Source organism: Marmota monax, unplaced genomic scaffold, assembly GCF_021218885.2.
Source record: "Marmota monax isolate L192 unplaced genomic scaffold, Marmota_monax_Labrador192_F-V1.1 WCK01_AAM20220418_F8-fsc00211, whole genome shotgun sequence".
NCBI lineage: Eukaryota > Metazoa > Chordata > Mammalia > Rodentia > Sciuridae > Marmota > Marmota monax.
The window spans coordinates 2,352,561-2,373,393 of NW_026694080.1; the positions used below are offsets into that span (position 1 = coordinate 2,352,561).

General features: G+C 43.9%; 1 protein-coding gene across 2 annotated transcripts; it reads right to left on the reverse strand.

Moving 5' to 3' along the window:
• Positions 1–288: 288 nt before the first annotated feature.
• Kifc1 (kinesin family member C1) lies at positions 289–16,104 on the reverse strand. Of its 2 annotated transcripts, none has more exons than XM_046464509.2 (11): positions 15,954–16,104; positions 8,670–8,807; positions 8,451–8,550; positions 7,889–7,942; positions 7,723–7,773; positions 7,107–7,507; positions 5,275–6,054; positions 4,400–4,690; positions 4,215–4,288; positions 4,001–4,076; positions 289–476 (listed from the first exon to the last, which is right to left on the reverse strand). In XM_046464509.2, the coding sequence occupies exons 2-11, from the start codon at positions 8,694–8,696 to the stop codon at positions 432–434; spliced, it is 1,899 nt and encodes a 632-aa protein (XP_046320465.1). In that variant the 5' UTR covers positions 8,697–8,807; positions 15,954–16,104; the 3' UTR covers positions 289–431. The 2 variants fall into 2 exon arrangements, with proteins under 2 accessions (XP_046320465.1, XP_046320464.1); XM_046464508.2 differs by lacking the exon at positions 15,954–16,104 and adding an exon at positions 15,759–15,929.
• Between the last annotated feature and the right edge of the window lie 4,729 nt (positions 16,105–20,833).

Genomic DNA, 20,833 nt, shown 5'->3' on the forward strand with positions numbered 1-20,833 from the left:
CAGTGGTAGAGCTTGCCTACCATGAAGGAGCCCTATGTACAGTCTCTAGTACTGCACAACAAAACCAAACACACAAACAGCAGAGTGGACAATTCACAGCTCTTATCTTTACAGATGTGAAAAATTGCTTCCTCTGCCAACCGCTAATAAAACGTTTATTTAAAAAGCAAGAACTGGGGACTGGGGTTATGGCACGGCGGTAGAGGGCTTGCTTCGCACGTGCAAGGCCCTGGGTTCGATCCTCAGCACCACATATAAATAAATAATTTAATTAAATTTTAAAAAAAATAAAAATCAAGAACTGTTCTTTATTTGATAAGCTGGGGTACACAGTGCCCTCCACCCAATAAGGCATTCCCCACTCCCCAACACATACACACAAAAACATACACAAGTGCGCATACACACACAAATAAGATCTGGATCCATCTTCATTTCTTGTTGGCCTGAGCAGTACCAATCACACACTGGTTCACCTGGAGATGAAAGATTAGACAGGATAAAAACAAATTACAGAGCAACCAGAAGAACAATTTCTTCTACTACCCCTCACCCCATGCTAGGGCTGCCCTTAGGGAATACTGAAATAAAGGGCTCTGAAGACAGGTTCATGCTGGTCCCACTTAAGGTTCCTTCTATTCCCACTGAGGTTTGAAGGTGAAAAGGCCCAAGAAGTGATGGAAGTTTCACATGAAGATATAGGAGCAGAGAGAATATTTTCATTTCCAGCAACACCCTGGACTAGAGACATCCAAACCCTTCTACTTTAAAACAACCTAGACAAAATATTAAAAACACTTAAGAACTAGGGTTCCTTAGAAAATGGATCATCCTAACACGGGAGGAGGAAATATACAAGATGAATCTGAAATAAAGATAACTGGGCTGGGGTTGTAGCTCAGTGATAGAGCGCTTGCCTAGCACATGTGAGGCACTGGGTTCAATCCTCAGCACCACATAAAATAAAGGCATTTGTCCATCTACAGCTAAAAAAATAAAATAAAAAGATTGCTGCAATTCCTTTTAAAGGACAGGAGGACTAAGGGATATAACTCAGCGGTAGAGCATTTGCCCCACATATGCAAGGCTCTGGGTTCCATCCCCAGCACTGCCCCTAAAATGAAGGACACAGGAGCCAACTTGCAGGGGCTCATATTGCCAAAGATGGGGTATCAGAAAGAATAATAACTACAAAGAACAGACTTCAAATACATAAGTACATAGAAAATTACTGTCTGCCTCCCACCTCAATAAAAACCTTAACAACCATCTTTGGAGTTGCTAGATATCAATTAAATACTGAGAAATCAATCAGAATTCAGCATCTTTCTTTTCTATTAAGAACTGATTTCCTGAGCAGCCAAATACAGGAATATCTCATTTGATTGCACTTCCGTTTATTGCACTTTTGCAGATAACAGGTTTGTTTGTTTTCTCAAACAAAATTGAAGTTTTGTGGCAACTCTGCATTGAGCAATTCTATTGGTGCCATTTTTCCTAACAGTTCAGATGATCATTAGTACTGTTTACCATTTTTCAGTTAAGGTACGTACACTTTAATATATATATATTTTAGCTGTAGATGGACACAATACCTTTATTTATTTTATGTGGTGTTAAGGATCAAACCCAGTGCCTTACACATGCCAAGCAAGCGCTCTACCACTGAGCCACAACCCCAGCCCCAAGGTATGTACTTTTAAGACCTAATGCTATTACACACTTAATAAACTACAGTATAATGTAAACATACCTTTTATATACACTAGGAAACAAAAAGTTCACGTTACTTACATTATTGCAACATTTGATTTATTTTACTATTTTGTATTTTTAGTATTTTGGAGCCAAACCTACAATATCTGAAGTAATGCCTTTAGATGGCAGGGGAAGCAACCAGTCCAAATCCAGAATATGGCACATTAAGTAGAACAAATTGTTCTACTTCTTTAACAAATGGCATAAAAGGGAGTAGAGGGCTTGATGCAGACTACAATAATATTCCACCAAATGAAATGAACAACCCTTGCTTGGATCCTGATTTAACAAACTTAATTTAATTAATTAAGTGAAACTTAACTAAGGCAACTAGATGAAACTTAACTGGTTATTAGGGGATATTAAGAAATTCAGGGGCTGGGAATGTGGCTCAAGCAGTAGTGTGCTTGCCTGGCCTGCACGGGGCGCTGGGTTCGATCCTCAGCACCACATAAAAATAAAAAAAAGATGATGTGTCCACCGAAAACTAAAAAATAAATACCAAAAAAATTCTCTCTCAAAAAAAAAAAAAAAAAGAAAGAAAAAAGAAATTCAGGTTGGCCAGGCATAATGGTGTATGCCTATAATCCCAGAGACTCAGGAGGCGGAGGCAGGAAGATGGCAAGTTCAAAGCCAGCCTCGGGAACTTAGCTAGGTCCTCAGCAACTTGGCAAGACACTATATCTCAAAATAGAAAACAAAAAGGTCTGGGGTTGTAGCTTGATGGTTAAGTGCCCATGGGTTCAATCTCTTATCCAAAAAAAAAAAAAAAGGTTCACATCGCTGCATGTTGATATAATTAAAAGACTGGGCATATAACTCAGTGGTAGAGCATGTGTTTAGTATGCAGGAGGCCCTAGCTTCAATCTCCAATGCCAAAATAAAAATACATACACAAGGGCTGGGGGTTGTGGCTCAGCAGTAGAGCGCTTGCCTAGTACATTTGAGGCCCTAGGTTCGATCCTTAGCACCACATAAAAATAAATAAATGTATTGTGTCCATCTACAACTGAAAAATAAATATTTAAAAAAATACATATATAAATAGTTGGAAACAAACGCCAATGCCCTTTTAATTGAACTTGCCAAATATCAGGGGTAAACCTGAGCACAGCCAATGCAGGTGCTGAGACAGCTTCCATGGTAGCAAGCCAGTACTGCATGGGGGAAGCCTAAGCACACCAGAAGGGCAGACACAATCAGACCACAAATAATGCCAGAAACTCACTGAAAGGCTCTAGGTTCAGGGGGGGAAAAAAAATATATATATATATATATATATATATATATATATATATATATATATATATATTCCCTGAAACAGAAACTCCCTTGACTTGTGTAACTCTAACAGGAACACTAAGTGTCCTTGAGAGTTCATGGCCACTGGGCTGATTGACCCTTGTGGGATTTGGAGGCTGACTTCATACTATTTGGAATGCTCTGAAAAACCAGCCTATCTCTTTTGTTCTAGCAATTCCATTTCAAACAGTATTTCCCTAGTTAGATGTAACTAAAAGAATACAAACTGACATGTTTTTAAGGTTAGTCAATGTGGCTTTGTTCATAATAGAAAGTGAGTGGAAACAATCCAAGTGTCCAGTAGAGGGAACTGGTGGATAAATTTTGGTGTTATCCTCACAGTGGAATGCTAGGCAGACCTAAAAATAATTCTATGATCCCTGAGTGCTGATGAGGAATAATATTACAAACAAGGCACAAAACTATATACACACATAAGGCAATAAGAAATGCATATAGCTTCTTTTTGTAACATATAGTTTTGACCATTTAGTCACCTATTTGGTTTTTGTTTTCTGCAGTGACAAGGATTGAACCCAGGCTTCACACATACCAAGCAAGCACTCTACCACTAAGCCACACCCCCAGCCCCTAATCACCTATTTTTAAAAACTTAATGCAAGCAGGGCATGGTGGCACATGCCTGTAATCCCAGCGACTCAGGAGGCTGAGGCAGGAGATCTGCAAGTTCAGACAGCCTCAGCAACTTAGGGAGGCCCTAAACAACTAGTGAGACCCTGTCTCAAAATAAATAAAAAGGGCTGGGATGTGGCTCAATGATTAAGCACCCCTGGGTTCAATCCACAGTACCAAAAAAAAGTAAATTCTTTTTTTGATAAATGCCTCTACCTCTCAAGCAGAGAGAAGAGGAGGTTGGGATGGAGATGCCTTACATCTAGCCAGGGGTTCTGATAAGGACTGGGCTTGGTAGTAATCGCACCTTGGAGGCAAAGCGTAGAGAGTTGAGGGACTCCGAGACATTCTCTTCTAGAGGGGAAATATTCACAAACATGAGCCTGTGGAAAGATAAAAGGTCCAACCAGCATTAGTGGTAAGTAGAGGCTGACAGGCCACCACTGTTCCCCCTTCCTACCCGTCACCTCAATATCATCATAGTTCCTACCAGACCCCTTCCAGCTGCCCTTTTCACTCACATCTTAGCGCTGCCACCCAGAGAATTCTGTAGCAGATAGGTGAGCTTGCTATTCCGGTAAGGCACATAAGACTCCTAGAGGGTTGGTAGTGGAAAGAAGGGACTGGCTGTTAGGATAGAGCAGTATTCTGCATGCGCCATCCCAGTGGCTCCCCAAGTCTCACTTGCCCTTGTTCCCATTCCCACCTTATTGCTCAGGGCCATGATGACCAGCCCCAGTGTGGACAGGCTACTGTTAATGGCCTGTGTTTCCCGAAGACGATCCCGTTCCCCTGGGCCAAGGGCTAAGCCAGGGTCTAGCCGCTCACTTCCAGCCAAGTCCACAAGATTAAGGGGGGCTATACACTGTAAACCTCGGGCAGCATGCTCTCCAGAGATCTGCAGCTGGAACACACTATGGCTGCGTGATGATCGCTCATTCTGGGCTGTTCGGGCCACAGCCCGATTCTGGCGGGCCAGATGAAGCAGTGTCTCCACCTGGGAATGGGGAACAGCCAAGAGGCAAAGGCATTCATGAAGTCAGAGATGATACTGTCAGGTGTGGCAATGAATGCCAGTCCCTGATACCCTGAAGCTTTCTTTTTAAATCAATGAAAGGACAAAATAAATAAAATATACCGTATGTCTGAGAATGCTAAGGAGCAAAACCAGAAAACAAGTTTTGTGAAGGTGGGTAGAGTGTACAGTTTAGAGAGGAGAGTGCAGATGGCCTACTGCCTTGAGATCTCCAGGGGAGGAGTGTTCAAGAAAAGATTCTGAACCAGGATTATGACGTGGTTTGAAGAACAGCCAAAAGGCCAGCATGGCTACAGTGAACTGAGCAAGACACACAGCAGGAAGAGACCTGTGATGCAACCAGCAGGAGCTGAGTGACTCTTGTCCCTTCCTCTCTACTCCCTGATTGCTAAGGCAGGTCTGTCACCTTACAGCTGACTAGTCAGAACTGATGTGATAACCCATTCCCATAACTCATCTTTTATCTTTCAATTTTTTCCTGCTCCATCTGTAACTCCCTGCCCTCTCTTCCCCATTCTCCTGTTCCAGTCCCCATAGGTACACACCTCTTTCTCACAGGAGACAGGGACATATCTGGCATTGGTGATAGTAAGCTCTTCACTTCCTGGTCCTGCACGACGAATCTCACATTCACCCCCTGGGCCCTTCCGGGTCCCAGTGGCTAGCAAGTCTCGAACAGTCTCATTATAGATCTCTACGTAGCTTGCCACAAAGCTGTAAGTCCAGCCCTGGCCATTCAGCTCCTGGGCCACAGAGAAGAGGTGCCGCAGGGCCCGAGGGATCAGTCCCTCCAACTGGGGATCACCCCCAGGCCCACCCTCCATTGTGAAGGTCTTGCCACTGCCTGTCTGACCATAGGCAAAGATGCATACTGGGTAGCCATCCAGGGCAGACTGGACAAGCATGGAGATCTCCTCAAACACTTCATCCTGCCTACTTCCTGGTGGGAATACCCGGTCGAAGGAGAAATCATGGCGGGTAGTGGGGGCTGGTGCCCCACTCAGGGTTGCACGCCGATCATCAGATCGGGCGAGGCTAAGGCGAGTTGGAGGATCAGTGGGCCCACCGGGGCCAGGAGGAAACAAGAGGAAGCCAGGGGATGGGGTGGACTCCCCTTCAAGGACAGGACGAACCCGGCAGAATACCCGGATATTGCCCTTCAATTCCTGCAGCTGGTTATGCAGTCGCCGGCGCTCCATCTCTAGCCCATGGAGACGGTCTCCTCGCTCAGCCAGTAAGGCTGCCTGGGTTGTAGCCTCCTGCTGCAGAGATGCCACCTTTGCTTGGCTGCTTGACAGAGCTGCTTCTGATGCCTGTAGCCTCCTCTGCCCAAAACAGAACACACACACAGGGTGATATGCAACCAAAAATTTAAAAAAGTCATGTAACAAAAATGAAATGGTGGGGAGAGGGTGTGGAGGTGGGCTCCTTGGCCCCTGAGGTGTAAGTCTGGTAGAGAAAGAGATTAAGAAATAAGGAATCAGGGGTTGGGGATGTAGCTCTGTGATAGAATGATTTTTCTACCATGTGAGAAGGATGAAAAGAAAGAAGGATGAAAAGAGAATGGGAAAAAAAAAGGGAATTATAGTACAAGGAAAGAAGAGAAAAAGAAGGAATCATAGTACTAGGATAGTAAGTGCTATGGGATTATCCAGGAGGGGCATGAGGAAGATATCTAGGCTGACACCCAAAACTATAGGAGTGAACCAAGGGAAAGATGGAGTACAGAAAGAATTTTCCAGAAAGAGCAAAGTGAAAGTCTTAGGCTGGGGATGTGGCCCAGAAATTAAGTGCCCCTGGGTTCAATCCCCCATATCAAATAAATAAATAAATAAAAGAGAGAAAAATGTACATGCAAAGTGCCAGAAGTGAGAATTGAGTCATTTGGGAAACTGCGAGTAATTCAGTCTAGTTGGAGCTCACCAAGGAGTTCAAAGCACATGGGGAAAGATTTGTACAGAAATTTGTATTCAAGCTGGAGAACTGAAGAAAAATAGGAAAGTAGATGACTAGGGCAAGACACATATCCATGTGAGAGATACACAGGAGGCATAGGGAGAAGTTGGGGCAGAAAGCAATAGTCAGAAGTGAACTGAGAGGCTGGGGCTGTAGCTCAGTGATAGAGCACCTGCCTAGCATTTGGATTTGATCCTTAGCACCACATTAAAAATAAATAAAGGCATGCTGTCCATCTACATCTAAAAAATAAATAAAATTAAAAAAATAAAGGACTGGGGTAGAGGACAGAGGCATAGTGCTAAAGATAGGTGGGTTCAGGAGTTCTAGGCCCAAAGAGACTTCAAGGGAGGCTGGAAAGGAAAGAGGGCATGACCTCTGCAAGGAAAGGGGGCTTGCACTTGGAGAATCCTGCCTTTACCTCTTGTTCCTCCAATCGGGTTGTCAGCCCCCTCCGTTCCTCCTGTAATTCCAACTGTTCTTTCTGGAGGACTTGCACTAAACCTTCCTGTGTGCCCAGCCTTTCTTCCAGCTCTAGGACATGGGCACTCAGATTCCCAAGCTGCTGTTGGCCCTGCTCAGCCTGGGTGCGTACCCTGGCCAACTCCCCTTCTAGGGTACTGCGTTCTGTCCCCAAGTCCTTGGCCTGTTGTTGGGCCTCTTTAAGTTGTTCCCGCAGCTGCTGGTTCTCTTGGTCCAATGTTTGAGACTTTTCACGGCAGCGTTTCAACTCTGCGTTTAGGTCACATAGCTGACCCTTTAAATCCCAGGCAGGACGTTTGCTGGGTTTCTTTACTCCCGCTATGGGAGGAACAGCTGTTGCTAACATGGACACAAAAAAGACAAAAGTCAATGGAATCTTGGCTCTCTATCCTTCCTCCCTTCTGGCCTTCAGGGCCTCCACACTCGATGCCATACCTATCTCTTTCCCCTCTAAATAGTCTAAATAGGGAAGAGACCAATGGATTTTTCTGGGCACTCACCACCTTCTCTTCCCTATCCCAGCCTTTCACCCAATGATTATGTTTGTCACCTACGGCCAGGTTTCTGGGCAGGAACAGCAGGGACTGGCTTCTGGTTCTTCAACACTAGAGAATTGGAAATTGACAAAAGAATTGTAGAACCAACATCCTTCTACCTCCACCATTTTCCCTTAACACATACCCCAATTCCCTCTCAGCCCCAGCTCTTAAGCACAATTACCTGCGGTAATAGCTGTGGAACAACGGGGTGCTGTCTTCTTGGGAACTTTTTGAACTATCCAGAGAAGGGAGAGAGGAAATGCGTAACAATCATGTACTGTCTGAGCCGAAAGCACAGAGCACACTTTTCTAAAGATCAGAGATAATTTCTCTCATCCCTTACATATGACCAGCTCCTGATGACAACCCTCCTAGGACAGAAATTACTCACCATGCCAAGAAGCAAGGTGGAGTGAGACAAGTGAAAAAGAATAGAGTGATAAAACCATATGTAAAGTATGCTATTATTCATGTGAAAAAAGTGGGAGATGATGTCCATATTTGCTTATATACCCACAGAATATCCCTAGGACATGGAGTTGCCCCAGGGAAAGTAAACTTGGTACCTAGAGGACAAAGGTGTGAAAGAAGCTTTACTGTATAACCTCTTCCTGCCTTTGGAATTCTGAACCAAGTAAAATGTTATTACCTATTCAAAACAGATTGAAATTGAAAAAGAAAAGCATGAGTAGACAAGCACTGCACACCCATGCCCGTGGTTCCTGTCCACCCCTAGAACCCACCTGCAGTATGGCCTTGTGTCTGTGGTACTGTGGTGAGGGGTGGTACTCTGGAGCGGGACGTGTTGATTTTGGTTGCTGCGCCCACACCTCGTGTCCGTTTCTGGAGAAAGGTAAAGACAGGGTCCATAGTCACTTCCCTTATTGGTTCTCTCTCTCACACACACACACATACCCTCACTCACACATATATACATGCACAGCTCTCCACACCCAGCTCACCTTTGCAGGCTCCAACGCATCTTCCATCTGGTTAGGCCCCCTCTTGAGCCTACTTCTTGAGAGAGGCAGTTGGGAAGGACCCTTGACCAGCGGTGTCTTCAACTCTATATTCTTTTTCACTTCCAATAAGGGGCACCTCTGCTGGGAAAAGTGACCTTTAAGATAATATCCAGGCCAGGCATGATGGCACACGCCTGTAATCCCATCAGGTCAGAAGGCTGAGGCAGGAGGATTGTGAGTTCAAAGCCAGCCTCAGCAAAAGCAGGACACTAAGTAACTCAGTAAGACCCAAAATAGGGCTGGGGGTATGGCTCAGTGGTTGCCCCTGAGTTCAATCCCTGGTACTTCCCCCCAAAAGATAATATCCAGGAGCACAAATTCCCTGTGAACTCCCCATTTTAACCCCCCAACCTTAATTCCCAGTGTCACCATTAGTAAGCACTAACTGAGTACCACCTGTCCCAAATGCTAGACTCAGATTTTGTGCCAGCAAAATAGCAATGGACAGAAGAGGGGCATGACATAAAAGTGGGAGCAACCTAAGAGAAAAGCTGGACAGATGTTGGACAGAAAACGGAAGACAGAGAAGACTGAAGACTGGTTGAAAGAAGCAGGCAGAATTTATTGAGCACTGTTTTAAATGCTTTATCTGCATCAACTCACTTTATCTTCATAGCAGCCCACTGAGGGGATATTATTAGTTAATAACACTAATTAGTTATTAGTGCCAATTATTAGTTTTACAGATGATGGAAGGAAGGCACTGAGAGGTAAAACAGATTTAGAAACCAGCCTGGTTGGACCATGCTGCCCTATAAGACTGTGATACCAGTCTAAGAAGTTTAAACTTTATCTCTGCATACTGTGAAGAGCCAGCTAGTTTTTAAAAGCCAACCTCAGCAACTTAGTGAGACTCTGCCTAAAAATAAAAATAAAAATAAAAAGTGTTGGGGGTATGGCTCAGTGGATAAGCACTGCTGGGTTCAATTCCTGGTACCAAATAAATAATTAAATGTTTCAGTTGTAAATATACTGACTTGCATGGGGAAGTCAAGTAAGTAGAAAGACCAATCTAGAGACCATAACGTTGGCAGTGGGAAAAGAGAGATCCTCTCCTTGAAGTAGCTTAATTCAGTACCTGGGGGTTATGCTCACTCCATGGCTGCTCACATCCAGAGTAACCAATCATTTTGGTTTCCTGGGAACTAAGGGGTTCTTGGGACAGAGAAATTTCAGTACTAAAACCAGACCAGAGAAAGGGGTGGGCATCCCATTTGGATAGAGAAGAGTATCTTTAGGTAGTCTTAAGGATAAGGAAGAGTTGGCCTAATGAGTTTAAGTCAAGGACAAACATTCCAGGTAGAGAGTGAGGAGGGTGTATGTAATAAATGACAATCTCTTCTACTCAGTTGAACGCATAGGCCGTACATAGAGAGTGAGCAGATAACAACAGAAGGGAATTGTGCTGGTCAATCTGGCATGTAAAGGATCTGGACCCTGAAGGCAGGAGGGAGCCTGATGATTTTTAGTTAGAAGAGAATGACTACATTGGTATTAAAAAAGTGAACTGTGGGGCTGGGGTTGTGGCTCAGTGGTGGAGCGCTTGCCTAGCATGTATGAGCTACTGAGTTCAATCCTCAGCACCACATAAAAATAAATAAAGGTATTCTGTCCCATCTGCAACAATAACAACAAAAGTGAACTGTGAGCAATGTGAAGAAGGGTATAATCATTCATCCGCAGATCTGCTGGACATCTGCATTGCTGATGTCCAGATGTTGCTCTAGGTGCTGGGTTGAGTAATGAACAGCAAGTCTCTGCCTTCCCAGAGCTTACTCTCTCAGGCAGACTTTCCCAACTGGGGCTCAACAAGAATTAAAACTACAGAATACTATTTTCTCAATTCTCCCAAGGACATAGATGATTCTTACCATTCTGGACACATGAGAGAATTTAACATACCAGATGTAAAGTTGGGCAGTGGGGATGAAGAAGAGGGGCCGAAACACGAGAAATGAATTACTGATCTAACTCGGAACTGACTTGGAAAAGAACACAGGCAGGGAGGAAGATGAGGAGTTCAAGCTGACTCCCAGGGGTCTACTACAGTTCCATTATCCATATCACAGGAGAAAGGGCTGGTTATGTTGTTTTTAAATTCTAAAGTCATTGTAGGGTTGGGATATAACTCAGTGGCAAAGTACTTGTCTAGCATGTGTTATATTCCCAACGCTGGAAAAAAAAGATCATTGTAGATTCATATACTATTGTAATGTACAATTACATTTGGATACAGAGAAATCCAAGAGTACCCGAAGGGCTGGGTTTACTTATTTATTTTTTCCCCTTTCCATTTTTGTGGTACTGGAGATTAAGCCCAAGGGAACTCTACCACTGAGCTACATCCCCAGTCCTTTTCATTTTTTATTTTGAGACAGGGTCTCACTAAGTTGCCAAGGCTGACCTTGAACTTCCGATTCTCTTTCCTTTTGTCTTCTGTATCACTAGGACCACAGGCATGCACACCACCACGTCTGGTGATAGGGTTGTGTTTTAAAAGATGCTACATTCAGTTTTGGGAAAGGGAGCTTGAGCTACATGTGATACAGCGAGGTATATTCAAGAATGTTCAAGCTGGTCATGGTGGTAGCATACCTGTAATTCCAGCTGAGGCAGAGGTAGGAGGATTCCAAGCTCAAGGTCAACCTCAGCAACTTTAGTGAGACCCTGTCTAAAACATAAAACTTAAAAAGGGCTGGAGATGTAGCTGAGTGGTAGAGCACCCTGGGTTCAGTTCCCAGTATCATAAGAGAAAGAGGAAAAAAAGTCATTAAGTATCACTATAAAATTTGAAACAACCTGATATCTTGGTTTTGTTTTAGTTGTAGTTTATTTATTGTCTTTCCCTACATTAGATTATGAGCACCATAAGAACTTGTCTATTTTGTTCATAACTAACCACAGGCTCTACTACAATGTCTACTACATGGTTAAGACTATGATTTTTAAAAAATATTTATTTTTTAGTTATAGTTGGACACAATACCTTTATTTTATTCATTTATTTTTATTTGGTGCTGAGGATTTAACCCAGGGTCTCGCATGTGCAAGACAAGTGCTCTGCGGCTGAGCCACAACCCCAGCCAACACTCCATGATTTTTGAAGGAACTAAATGTCTACCAGTGAAGGAATATTTAAACGGTGAAACAGCCAAACCATACAAATAAAAAGGAGGTGGATTTTTTTCCCATTCATGCACAAAAAAAATGCTTATTTTAAAAAAGTTTTTTTAGTTATAGATGGACACAATATCTTTATTTTGTTTATTTTTATGTGATACTGAGGATCAAACCCAGTGCTTCACATGTGCAAGGCAAGTGCTCTGCCACTGAGCCACAACCCCAGCCCACAAATGCTTATTTTAATTTAGTGTAATCAAATATAGTATGAAAACCAATTTTTCTTTTTAAATATTCCAACATCAAGCACTATGTGTGCCCTTTTTCCTCTATATACTACTATTTTAGATCTCCTGCAGAACTACGCCCTTGGATGCAGAAAACGTATTCTGGGGCTGAAGAGTGGTAGAGCACTAGTCTAGCAGGTGTGAGGTGCTGGGTTTGATCCCCAGAACCAAAAGGAAGAAAGAAGGGAAGGTGGATGAAGAAAGGAAAGATGTTTAAAGACTTATTTATTCATAATTCAGTTTTTTATTTTTCTCCCATCTATAAAGCTATGATCCTCTGGGCTGGGATTGTGGCTCAGTGGCAGAGTGCTTGCCTCGCATATGTGAGGCACAGGGTTTAATCCTCAGCACTACATAAAAATAAACAAAAGTATTAAAAAAAAAAAAAGCTACGATCCTCAACTTTCCAGAATGAGAAGGATAAGAACAGATATTCATCCAACCCCTCTTAAATCCACTTCACCACAAGATCACAGATGGATGACTGCTCCTAAGGCAACCCCTTTTCCCCATGCAGATCCCACCCTCCTTGCCAGCTCAGGAACTTGGCTCCAGCAACCCTCCCTTCTCCCCTCTACATCATCAGCTTCTCACACTCTAATAGAGCAATCCAGTCAGAATAAAACACAAACATGCTTTCCAACCTAAAAAAGTCTCTTGACTGTACTTTCCTAGCCAGCTGCTACCCTTTTCCTTGCTGCTCTTTGCTGCAAAATTCCTCAAAAGTATTGTCTAGGGCTAAGGCTGTAGCTCAGTGGTAGAGCACTTGTCTAGCACATATGTGGCACTGGGTTTGAATCCTAGCACCACATAAAAATAAACAAATAAAGGCATGCTGTCCATCTACAACTACAAAAACTAAAAAGTACTGTTTAAAGTATTCACTGTTGGGGCTGAGGTTATAGCTTAGTGGTAGAGCGCTTGCCTGGCATGTGTGAGGCACTGGGTTTGATCCTCAGCACCACATAAAAATAAATAAATAAAATAAAGGTATTATGTCCATCTACAACTAAAAAAGAAAAAAAAAATAGTCACTGTGTCCAAGTTCTGTTCTAAATCCATTTCAATCAGGCTCTCATTCCTACCATTCCACCAAAACTGTTGTCCTCAAATACACCAGTAACTTTCTAGGCATTAATAATTATCTATGCTCTGTCTCTAATTATAATCCACTCCCATAGCTTCAAATACCACTGATATGCTGAGAGTTCCCAAATTTATATCTCTAACCCAGACCTCACTTCTGAATTTAACATCAAATTGACTCTTCAACTTCACTTAGATGTCTAATAACTAGCCAGGTGTGGAGGCACACACCTATAATTTCAATGACTCAGGAGGCTACGGCAGTTTGAGGCCAGCCTTGGCAACTTAGGGAGACCCTGACTCAAAAAACAAAAAGGGCTGGGGATGTAGCTCAGTGGTAAAGTGCCCCCTGATTCAATCCCAAGTACCAAAAAGGAAAAAAAAAGTTAATACCTAACCTTTAGCTATACATCACCCATTCAAACTTGTTCCTCTTGCAATTCTCCATATCAGTTGATATAACTCCATCATTAAGTTGATCAAGCCAAAAAGCCCAGAGTCCTTTCATTGTCTTATGTCCTCAAAATATACCTAGGGGCTGGGATTATAGCTCAGGGGTTGTAGCTCAGTGGTGGAACACTTTCCCCACATATGTGAGGCACTGAGTTCAATCCTCAGTATCACATAAAAATAAATAAATAAAGGTATCGTGTCCATCTACAATTAAAAAAATGTTTTTTAAATACATACATACACACATATATTTTATAAGCCAGGTGTGATGGTGCATGCCTGTAACCCCAGTGGCTCAGGAGTCTGAAGGATTGCAAGTTTAATGCCAGCATCAACAACTTAGCTAGGCCCTAAGCAACTTAGCGAGACCCTGTCTCAAAATAAAAAATAAGAACTGCTGGGGATATGGCTCAGTGGTTAAGTGCCCCTAGATTCAATCCCTGGTACCCTGCCACACACCCAGAACCCAACCACTTGTTATTACTTTTTCCACGGCTAACACTCTGGATTATCATACTCCAATGGTTCTCAACTGGGGGTAGTTTTACCTCCCAAATGACATCTAACAATATCTGAAGACATTTAGACTGTTATGACTAGGCAGGAGTTGCTATTAGCAGCTAGTGGGTAGAGTCCAGGGGTCTAAGCATCAAAAATGTACAGGACAGCCCACACACACACACACACACAGTAAACTTACAATAAATCAAGGCTGAGAGACTCTGTTACAAGGCAATGTCCTAACAGATCTCCTTGTTTCCTTCCTTGTCCCCTTTACAGTATAATCTCCATGCAGCAATGGGATCCTCTTAAATCTAATACCTTATCTCTCTTTGCCTAAAACTTACATCCAATGAATCTCCATCTTACTAAGAGCAAAACCCAAAGTCCTTACATTAGTTCCTGCAGAAACAAACTTGATCAGCAACTCTAATCCTCATTACCTCACAGCCCCACAACTTTCCCACTTGCTCACTTACTGTGCAACTCTTTAGAGACTCTGCTCTGATGGATTCTCTCAATATCAACTTGTTTAACTCCTTTATTTTCTTCAGGCCTTCAATCAACTCTAAACTTTCAGTGGGACTTACTGAGACCACTCTATTTAATACTCTATTACAGTTTCTGTATGTCTTCTCACAGAATGGCAGCTCCATGATGCTGGAATCTCTTTTCTGTTGCTGCTGCAGACTGAACTCAAGGCCTCTTGCATGGCAACAAGACTGATGTGTCCTATTCACTGCTACATCCTAAGTCCCAACAACTGTGTCCAGCATATAGTAGGTGCTCAGTAAATATTTGGAGAACAGAACTGAGGAGTTTTTACTATTTTTCAATCACATTACACTGTACTACCCTTTGGTTGTCAGAGTACAAAGAACCTCCTTCAGGGTGAATCCTGACTTTGGGTAAATACAAACGTGAAAGTATAGTAAACAAAGGATTCAGGCAGGAGACATTTCCTGGCACCAGAGGTCTGTACACACTGTCATACATATACACATATTGCCACTGAGAAGTTGTAGCAAAGATAAGAGAAAGAGTTAAAGTTAACCAGCCCCACTGGGCTGAAATCTCGACAAAATTTAGGTAAAGAGTGAGGATGGAATCCTTCAGTCCATATTACCCCATTCCTTCTCTCTCCTTTCTAAACACCTCGAAGCAGAAAGACAACACAAAAGTTCAACGACAGGGATGTGGACTTCAGACACCATTTCCCCAGAGGCAGAGGTCATCTCAGAACTCTCCCTTCTCACACACTACAATCCTAAGAATCGAGAGGCGGAAACGCGCCAGACCAGACTGAGAATTCGAAATGGGAAATCCTGGAGGTATGAATGGGAGTCCCGGCCGCCAAGACTTGAAGCTGGAGACCGCTAGACAGCCGTCGCCTCCGATCTCGTGGAACTGCTCCCTGTGGTTTCCACAGCCCCCTTCGCCCGTCCCACGGTCGCAGGGCCACACGGACCTCCGCCCTCCAGGCAGGCATGACCCAGGCCGGCCGGGTGCCGCGGACTCGGCAGCATCTGGTGGCCGGCAGTTGTTTTTCATCCCAGCCGGAGAAGCGCGCCACTCTACTAACCTGCGACTCCATGTCCACCTCGGCCTCACGCACTCCACTGAGTACAATGGAAGAGGACAGGGCGCCGGGATTCCCGGGACCCGCGTTCTCGCGCCAGCTCGACACACAGAGCACGCGCGCTACGGAGCTCGGCGGCTAGCAGCCCCGCGCCACGCCCGCCACTTTTGAATTTTAACGGCAACCATCCATTCTCACCTAGCTCCACACTCAGAGGCCAATCGTCGCCGTCGCCACAGCCCAGGACCAATCACAGGGCCCTCCGCCTCCAGAGGCCACACCCGCCAGACCCGCGCCTTCTCCTTTGCGTATCGCGGGCGCCCAGGAGTTAAGCGAAATGATTCCACTTCCGGCCCCGGTTTTTCCTCTCACCCCTCCCTCCTCCAACAGTAAGCTTGCTAGACTTCCTCTCCGCTCCCCACCGCCGCTCCCTACGTCAGAAAATGCGTGGAGAACGCCGCACAAACGTAACTGGTCAAACGTAACTGGCTGGGAGGGAGCGGGAGGGACTAAAGAAAAGGAATCGCGCGTGCGCGAAAGTGGACTCGTGCAGGGCAAGAAGTGGAACAAGCGCCTCCTCGCGACTGCAGCGGGGAACGCACACGTTACCCCCAACCGGGTCGATGAGACTGGAGCTCCAGCACCGATTCTCCCGGTCGGGTTCGGGAGCTGGAGCCCTCAAGAGAACGTTAATGGCCAGGTCTGCCCATTCCCAGTCATTTTGCCATTTCTTACCAACTTTAAGGATGTTGGGTGCACCTTGGCGCTCCATGGAAGCCTGACGGTGGGAATTCAAGGATTGTTTCTATGCAGCCCCCTTTCTTACCCACCGTGTGCGAACTTGGGTAGTATGCTGCTTTGGGAACCTCGAAGTCTCGAACCCAAGGGAGATTTACTGCTTCCTTTTGCGGAGTAATTAATGCTTTTCAGACCACATCTCTTTTAGTAATGGCAAAATTTTTCTGAGCTCTTAGTATATGCCAGGTACTTTGCCTGTCTTACGTGAAGATTAAAGTAACAAGTACAAGGTGTTGCCGATGGCTGGGAGTGGATCTAAATTCCATTATCTTCAAATTACAAACAATTTCCGTTATCCCACATTGCCTCTACCAATCTTAGTAGCAATAAACAACAACCCCCTTATGTGTGAATAATGCACTACTTTGCCAAGTGGTTCTACCAAATTTGTTCGTTTGAGTTTTCATCCAATCCTGAGGGTAGGCAGGACAGGGGTTCTATTTATGAAACTGAAAGCCAGGGGACTTGGGCTGGGAGTATAGCTGAGTGATGCAGTCTTGCATAGGGTCAGTCATGGTGGCCCAGGCTTGTAATCCTAGCGACTCACAAGGCTGAGGCAGAAGGATTGCAAGTTCAAAGCCAGCCTCAACAATTTAGCAAGGCCCTAAGCAACTTAGCAAGACCCAATCTCAAAATTTAAAAAATAAAAAGGAGCTAGGGGTGTAGCTCAGTGGTTAAGTGCCCCTGGGTTCAATCCCTGATACACACACAAACACACAAATAGCATGTGTGAGACCCTAGGTTTGATTCTCAGCAGTGATGACAAAAAAAAAAAAATTCCTACAACATACATCCCAATAATGGTAAATGTTTGAAAGCATATCTCTTAAAATGAGGAACAAGGATAGAATGTTCTATTCTTGAGTCGTGTGTGTGTGTGTGTGTGTGTGTGTGTGTAGCAACTTAGTGAGACCCTGTCTCAAAAAGAGAGGGCTAGGGATGTAGTTCAGTGGTAAGTGTCCCTGGGCTCAATCCCAAGTATCTCTCTCTCTCTCTCTCTCTCTCTCTCTCTCTCTCACACACACACACACACACACACACACATGAAAGTTGCAAAATAGTATTCCGTGTTATGACAGCAGCAGCCTCATATATCTTGTGTTTAACTGCATCTCTTGATTGCGTCAAAAGGCCATGTGTGTCCACCACCCAGTTGTACCAGGTGGATAGATTGTGGAGAGGCCAAAGAAAATACTCAGAAATGGTATATGGGGCATTAGGCTTTATGCTTTGTGGAGAAATGCTTACAGAAAAGGTTCAGTGGCAACAGGCTGAACCAATAGCATCTCTGTCACTATTCTCCGCTAAGCAGTGCCTTCTCTTCCTTTTGTCCAGTGGTAGCCTGCTGGATAAATAACATGTATCCTTTTCAGTTCCATTCCAGTCGCCACTGAGAGAGGGGTTTTATATGTTAAGCTGCAGAAGTAGTGCCATCATCAGCATTAACTTGCTTGGTTTGTTTATAAGACCAGCATCCTGGGGAGCAACTGTCCTGATGTAGGTGCAAAAAGCACCTGTCTACAGATAACACTAGCTTGTCCTAGTTCCCAGCATACATGAGACAAAGTCAGTGTCCTTCTGGTTTATCTAGGCATTCCTGGCTCAGGCTTTTTCTCTTTGTTCCCTAACTTGGCTAAGTTTTTGGGAACTAGAGTGGCATTCCAGGAACGTGATGTCTATTATCCTTCTTTTCGGATGATACACCATGTCAAATGATGGACCTCATCTACCACCTAGGTTTGTGTGAGTGTGATTTATGATGTTCTCACAACGATGGCATCATCTAACAATACATTTCTTAAAACATCCCCATTGTTAAATGACACAATTGTAACCATCTGAATATTATCTTGCCAAGTTAGATTCCAAATCTAGAGTTTCCTTCATTGTGGGTTGTGTTAGTCAGCTTTTCATCACTGGGACCAAAATACCTGATATGAACAACTTAGAAGAGAAAAGATTAATTTTAGCCCACAGTTTCAGAGGTTTTAGTCCTTGTTTAGCCAGCTCCATTGCTTTGGGCCTGACGTAAAGCAGAATATCAAGGCAGAAGGGCATGGTAAAGGAAAGCATCTTAGCTCATAGCAGCCAGGAAGCAGAGAGTGGGTGAAAAGGGGGCCAGGGACAAGAAGTAGTCCCCATGTGCCTGGCTGCAATGACCTACAGTTTTCTGCCACCTCCCAGTAATTCATTTAGCTATCCATGGATTAATCTACTGATGAGGTGAGAGCCCTCTTGATCTAATCATTTCCTAAAAGCCCCATCTTGGGACATTGCTGCTTTGGGGACAGGCCTTCAACACATGAGCTTTTGGAGGATATTCTAAATCCAAACCATGACATGGGTCATATAAGTAAAATAAAACGGTATTTACCTTATTCTGTTTATGCTGCTATAACAAAAGACCAGATGCTGGGTAGTAATTTATAACAATAGAAACTTGTTTCTCATAGACTGTGAGACTGAGAAGTCCAAGATCAAGACACTAACAGGTACAGTGTCTGTTGAGGGATCTGACGTTTCCTTTCTAGATGGCGCCTTGTTGCTGCATCCTCCAGAAAGCATGCAAGCTTTAGGTCCTTACATGGCAGAAGACAGCAGGGCAAAACAGATTTTTTTTCTTTTTTTGGGGTGGGGGTGAGGGTGGGTTTTGCTTGGTTTTATTCTTTTTGCTTATTTGTTTGTATGGCAGTGCTGGGGATTAAGCCCAGGGCCTCCTCACACATGCTAGGCAAGCACTCTGCCACTGAGTCACACCCCCACTGGCTCCCTTCCCCAGATATATTTGAAAAGAAAAGATGCATTTGGAGTACTGGGGATACAGATCAGTGGTAAAGAGCTTGCCTAGCATGCACAAGGCCCTGGGTTTGATCCTTAGCACTGAAAACATAAAAATAAAAAGAGTGGGAAAACATAATCAAAATGCAATGTTTTTTCACTGTTTTCAAATTTTATTAAGTATAGTTATAACACTAGGTATGATGTGTGTGTGTGTGTGTGTGTGTGTTGCTGGGGGTTGAAACCAGGGTCTTGCTCAAGCTAGGCAAGCACTCTACCACTGAGCTACATCCCCAGCCCTAAGAAATATTTTTGAAAGGTTTCCCTGAAACCAAGGAGTAAATCTTCCTCCAGACCAGTGATATCAATTGAGATGTTCTTGAGGACACAAAGGTCAGAGAGGGGACATGGAAAATTCCACTTTTTATTTTCTTACCAAAAAAGACCAATAGAGATTTCTTAGTCCATGTATTACTTATTTCCCTCATGATTTTCCAGTTCTCGGAAAGATAAGAGAGCTCCTAACATTAACTCCAAACAGATGGCTTCAGGATTTTGCCATCTCGCCCTTCCTCCCCAGATTCTCCCAGATTACTCATATGCAGCTAAAGGTGCCGACTGGAATAGGAGGCAGAAGCAAGTTGGGCTGAGAAAGTTTGTGTGACATCAGGTTTGAAGGCACTTTCAAAGGCCAGGTGTCATCTGTGTTTCATTTCAAATTGTGGCAGGAATGTTATTTCTAACCATGTGCAGATATCACAAATTCCGTGCTTCAACAGGACTGGTCATTTGAAGGTCCTGGAGAGTCTCTCATGATGGAAAAATTTAAATCTAGACTTGGAAATAGCTGGTCATTTAAATGGGCCAGGGATCGAATTAGGAAAAAAAAAATTGTCATTTCTTTGATAGAAAATGGAAGATTTTGAATAAAAAAAGAAAAAAAGAAAGAAAGAAAGAAAAAGGTCTGTGGCTGGAGATATAGTTTGCTTGGTAGAGTGCTTGCCCCCCATGCACAAGACTTTGGGTTCAATCCCCAGCACCACAAAAAAAAAAAAAAAAAAGAGGGTCTATGCACACACTCCCTTATTAGTCAACTTTGCATTGCTGACGAGAACAACTTGGAAGAGGAAAAGTCTATTTTGGCTCATAGTTTCAGAGGTCTCAGTTCATGGTCAGCCAGCTGCCCTGCTCTGGGCCTGAAGTGGGATAGAACATAATGGGTGAAGGGTGTGGTAGAGAAAGTTGCTCAGCTCAAGGCAGCCAGGAAGCAGAGGGTGGAGGAGAAGGAGAGGAAGGGACCAGGGAGAAGATAAACTATTCCAGAGCATGCCCCCAATGACCTCCTTCTTCCAACTATTTCCCACCTCCTAGTAGTCCATTCAGCTATCAAGGGGTTAATTCTCGTAGATTAATCCACTGATGAGGTCAGAACTCTCATGATCCAATCATTGCCTAAAAGCCCCACTTCTGAACCTTGGTGCTTTGGGGACCGTGCTTTCAAC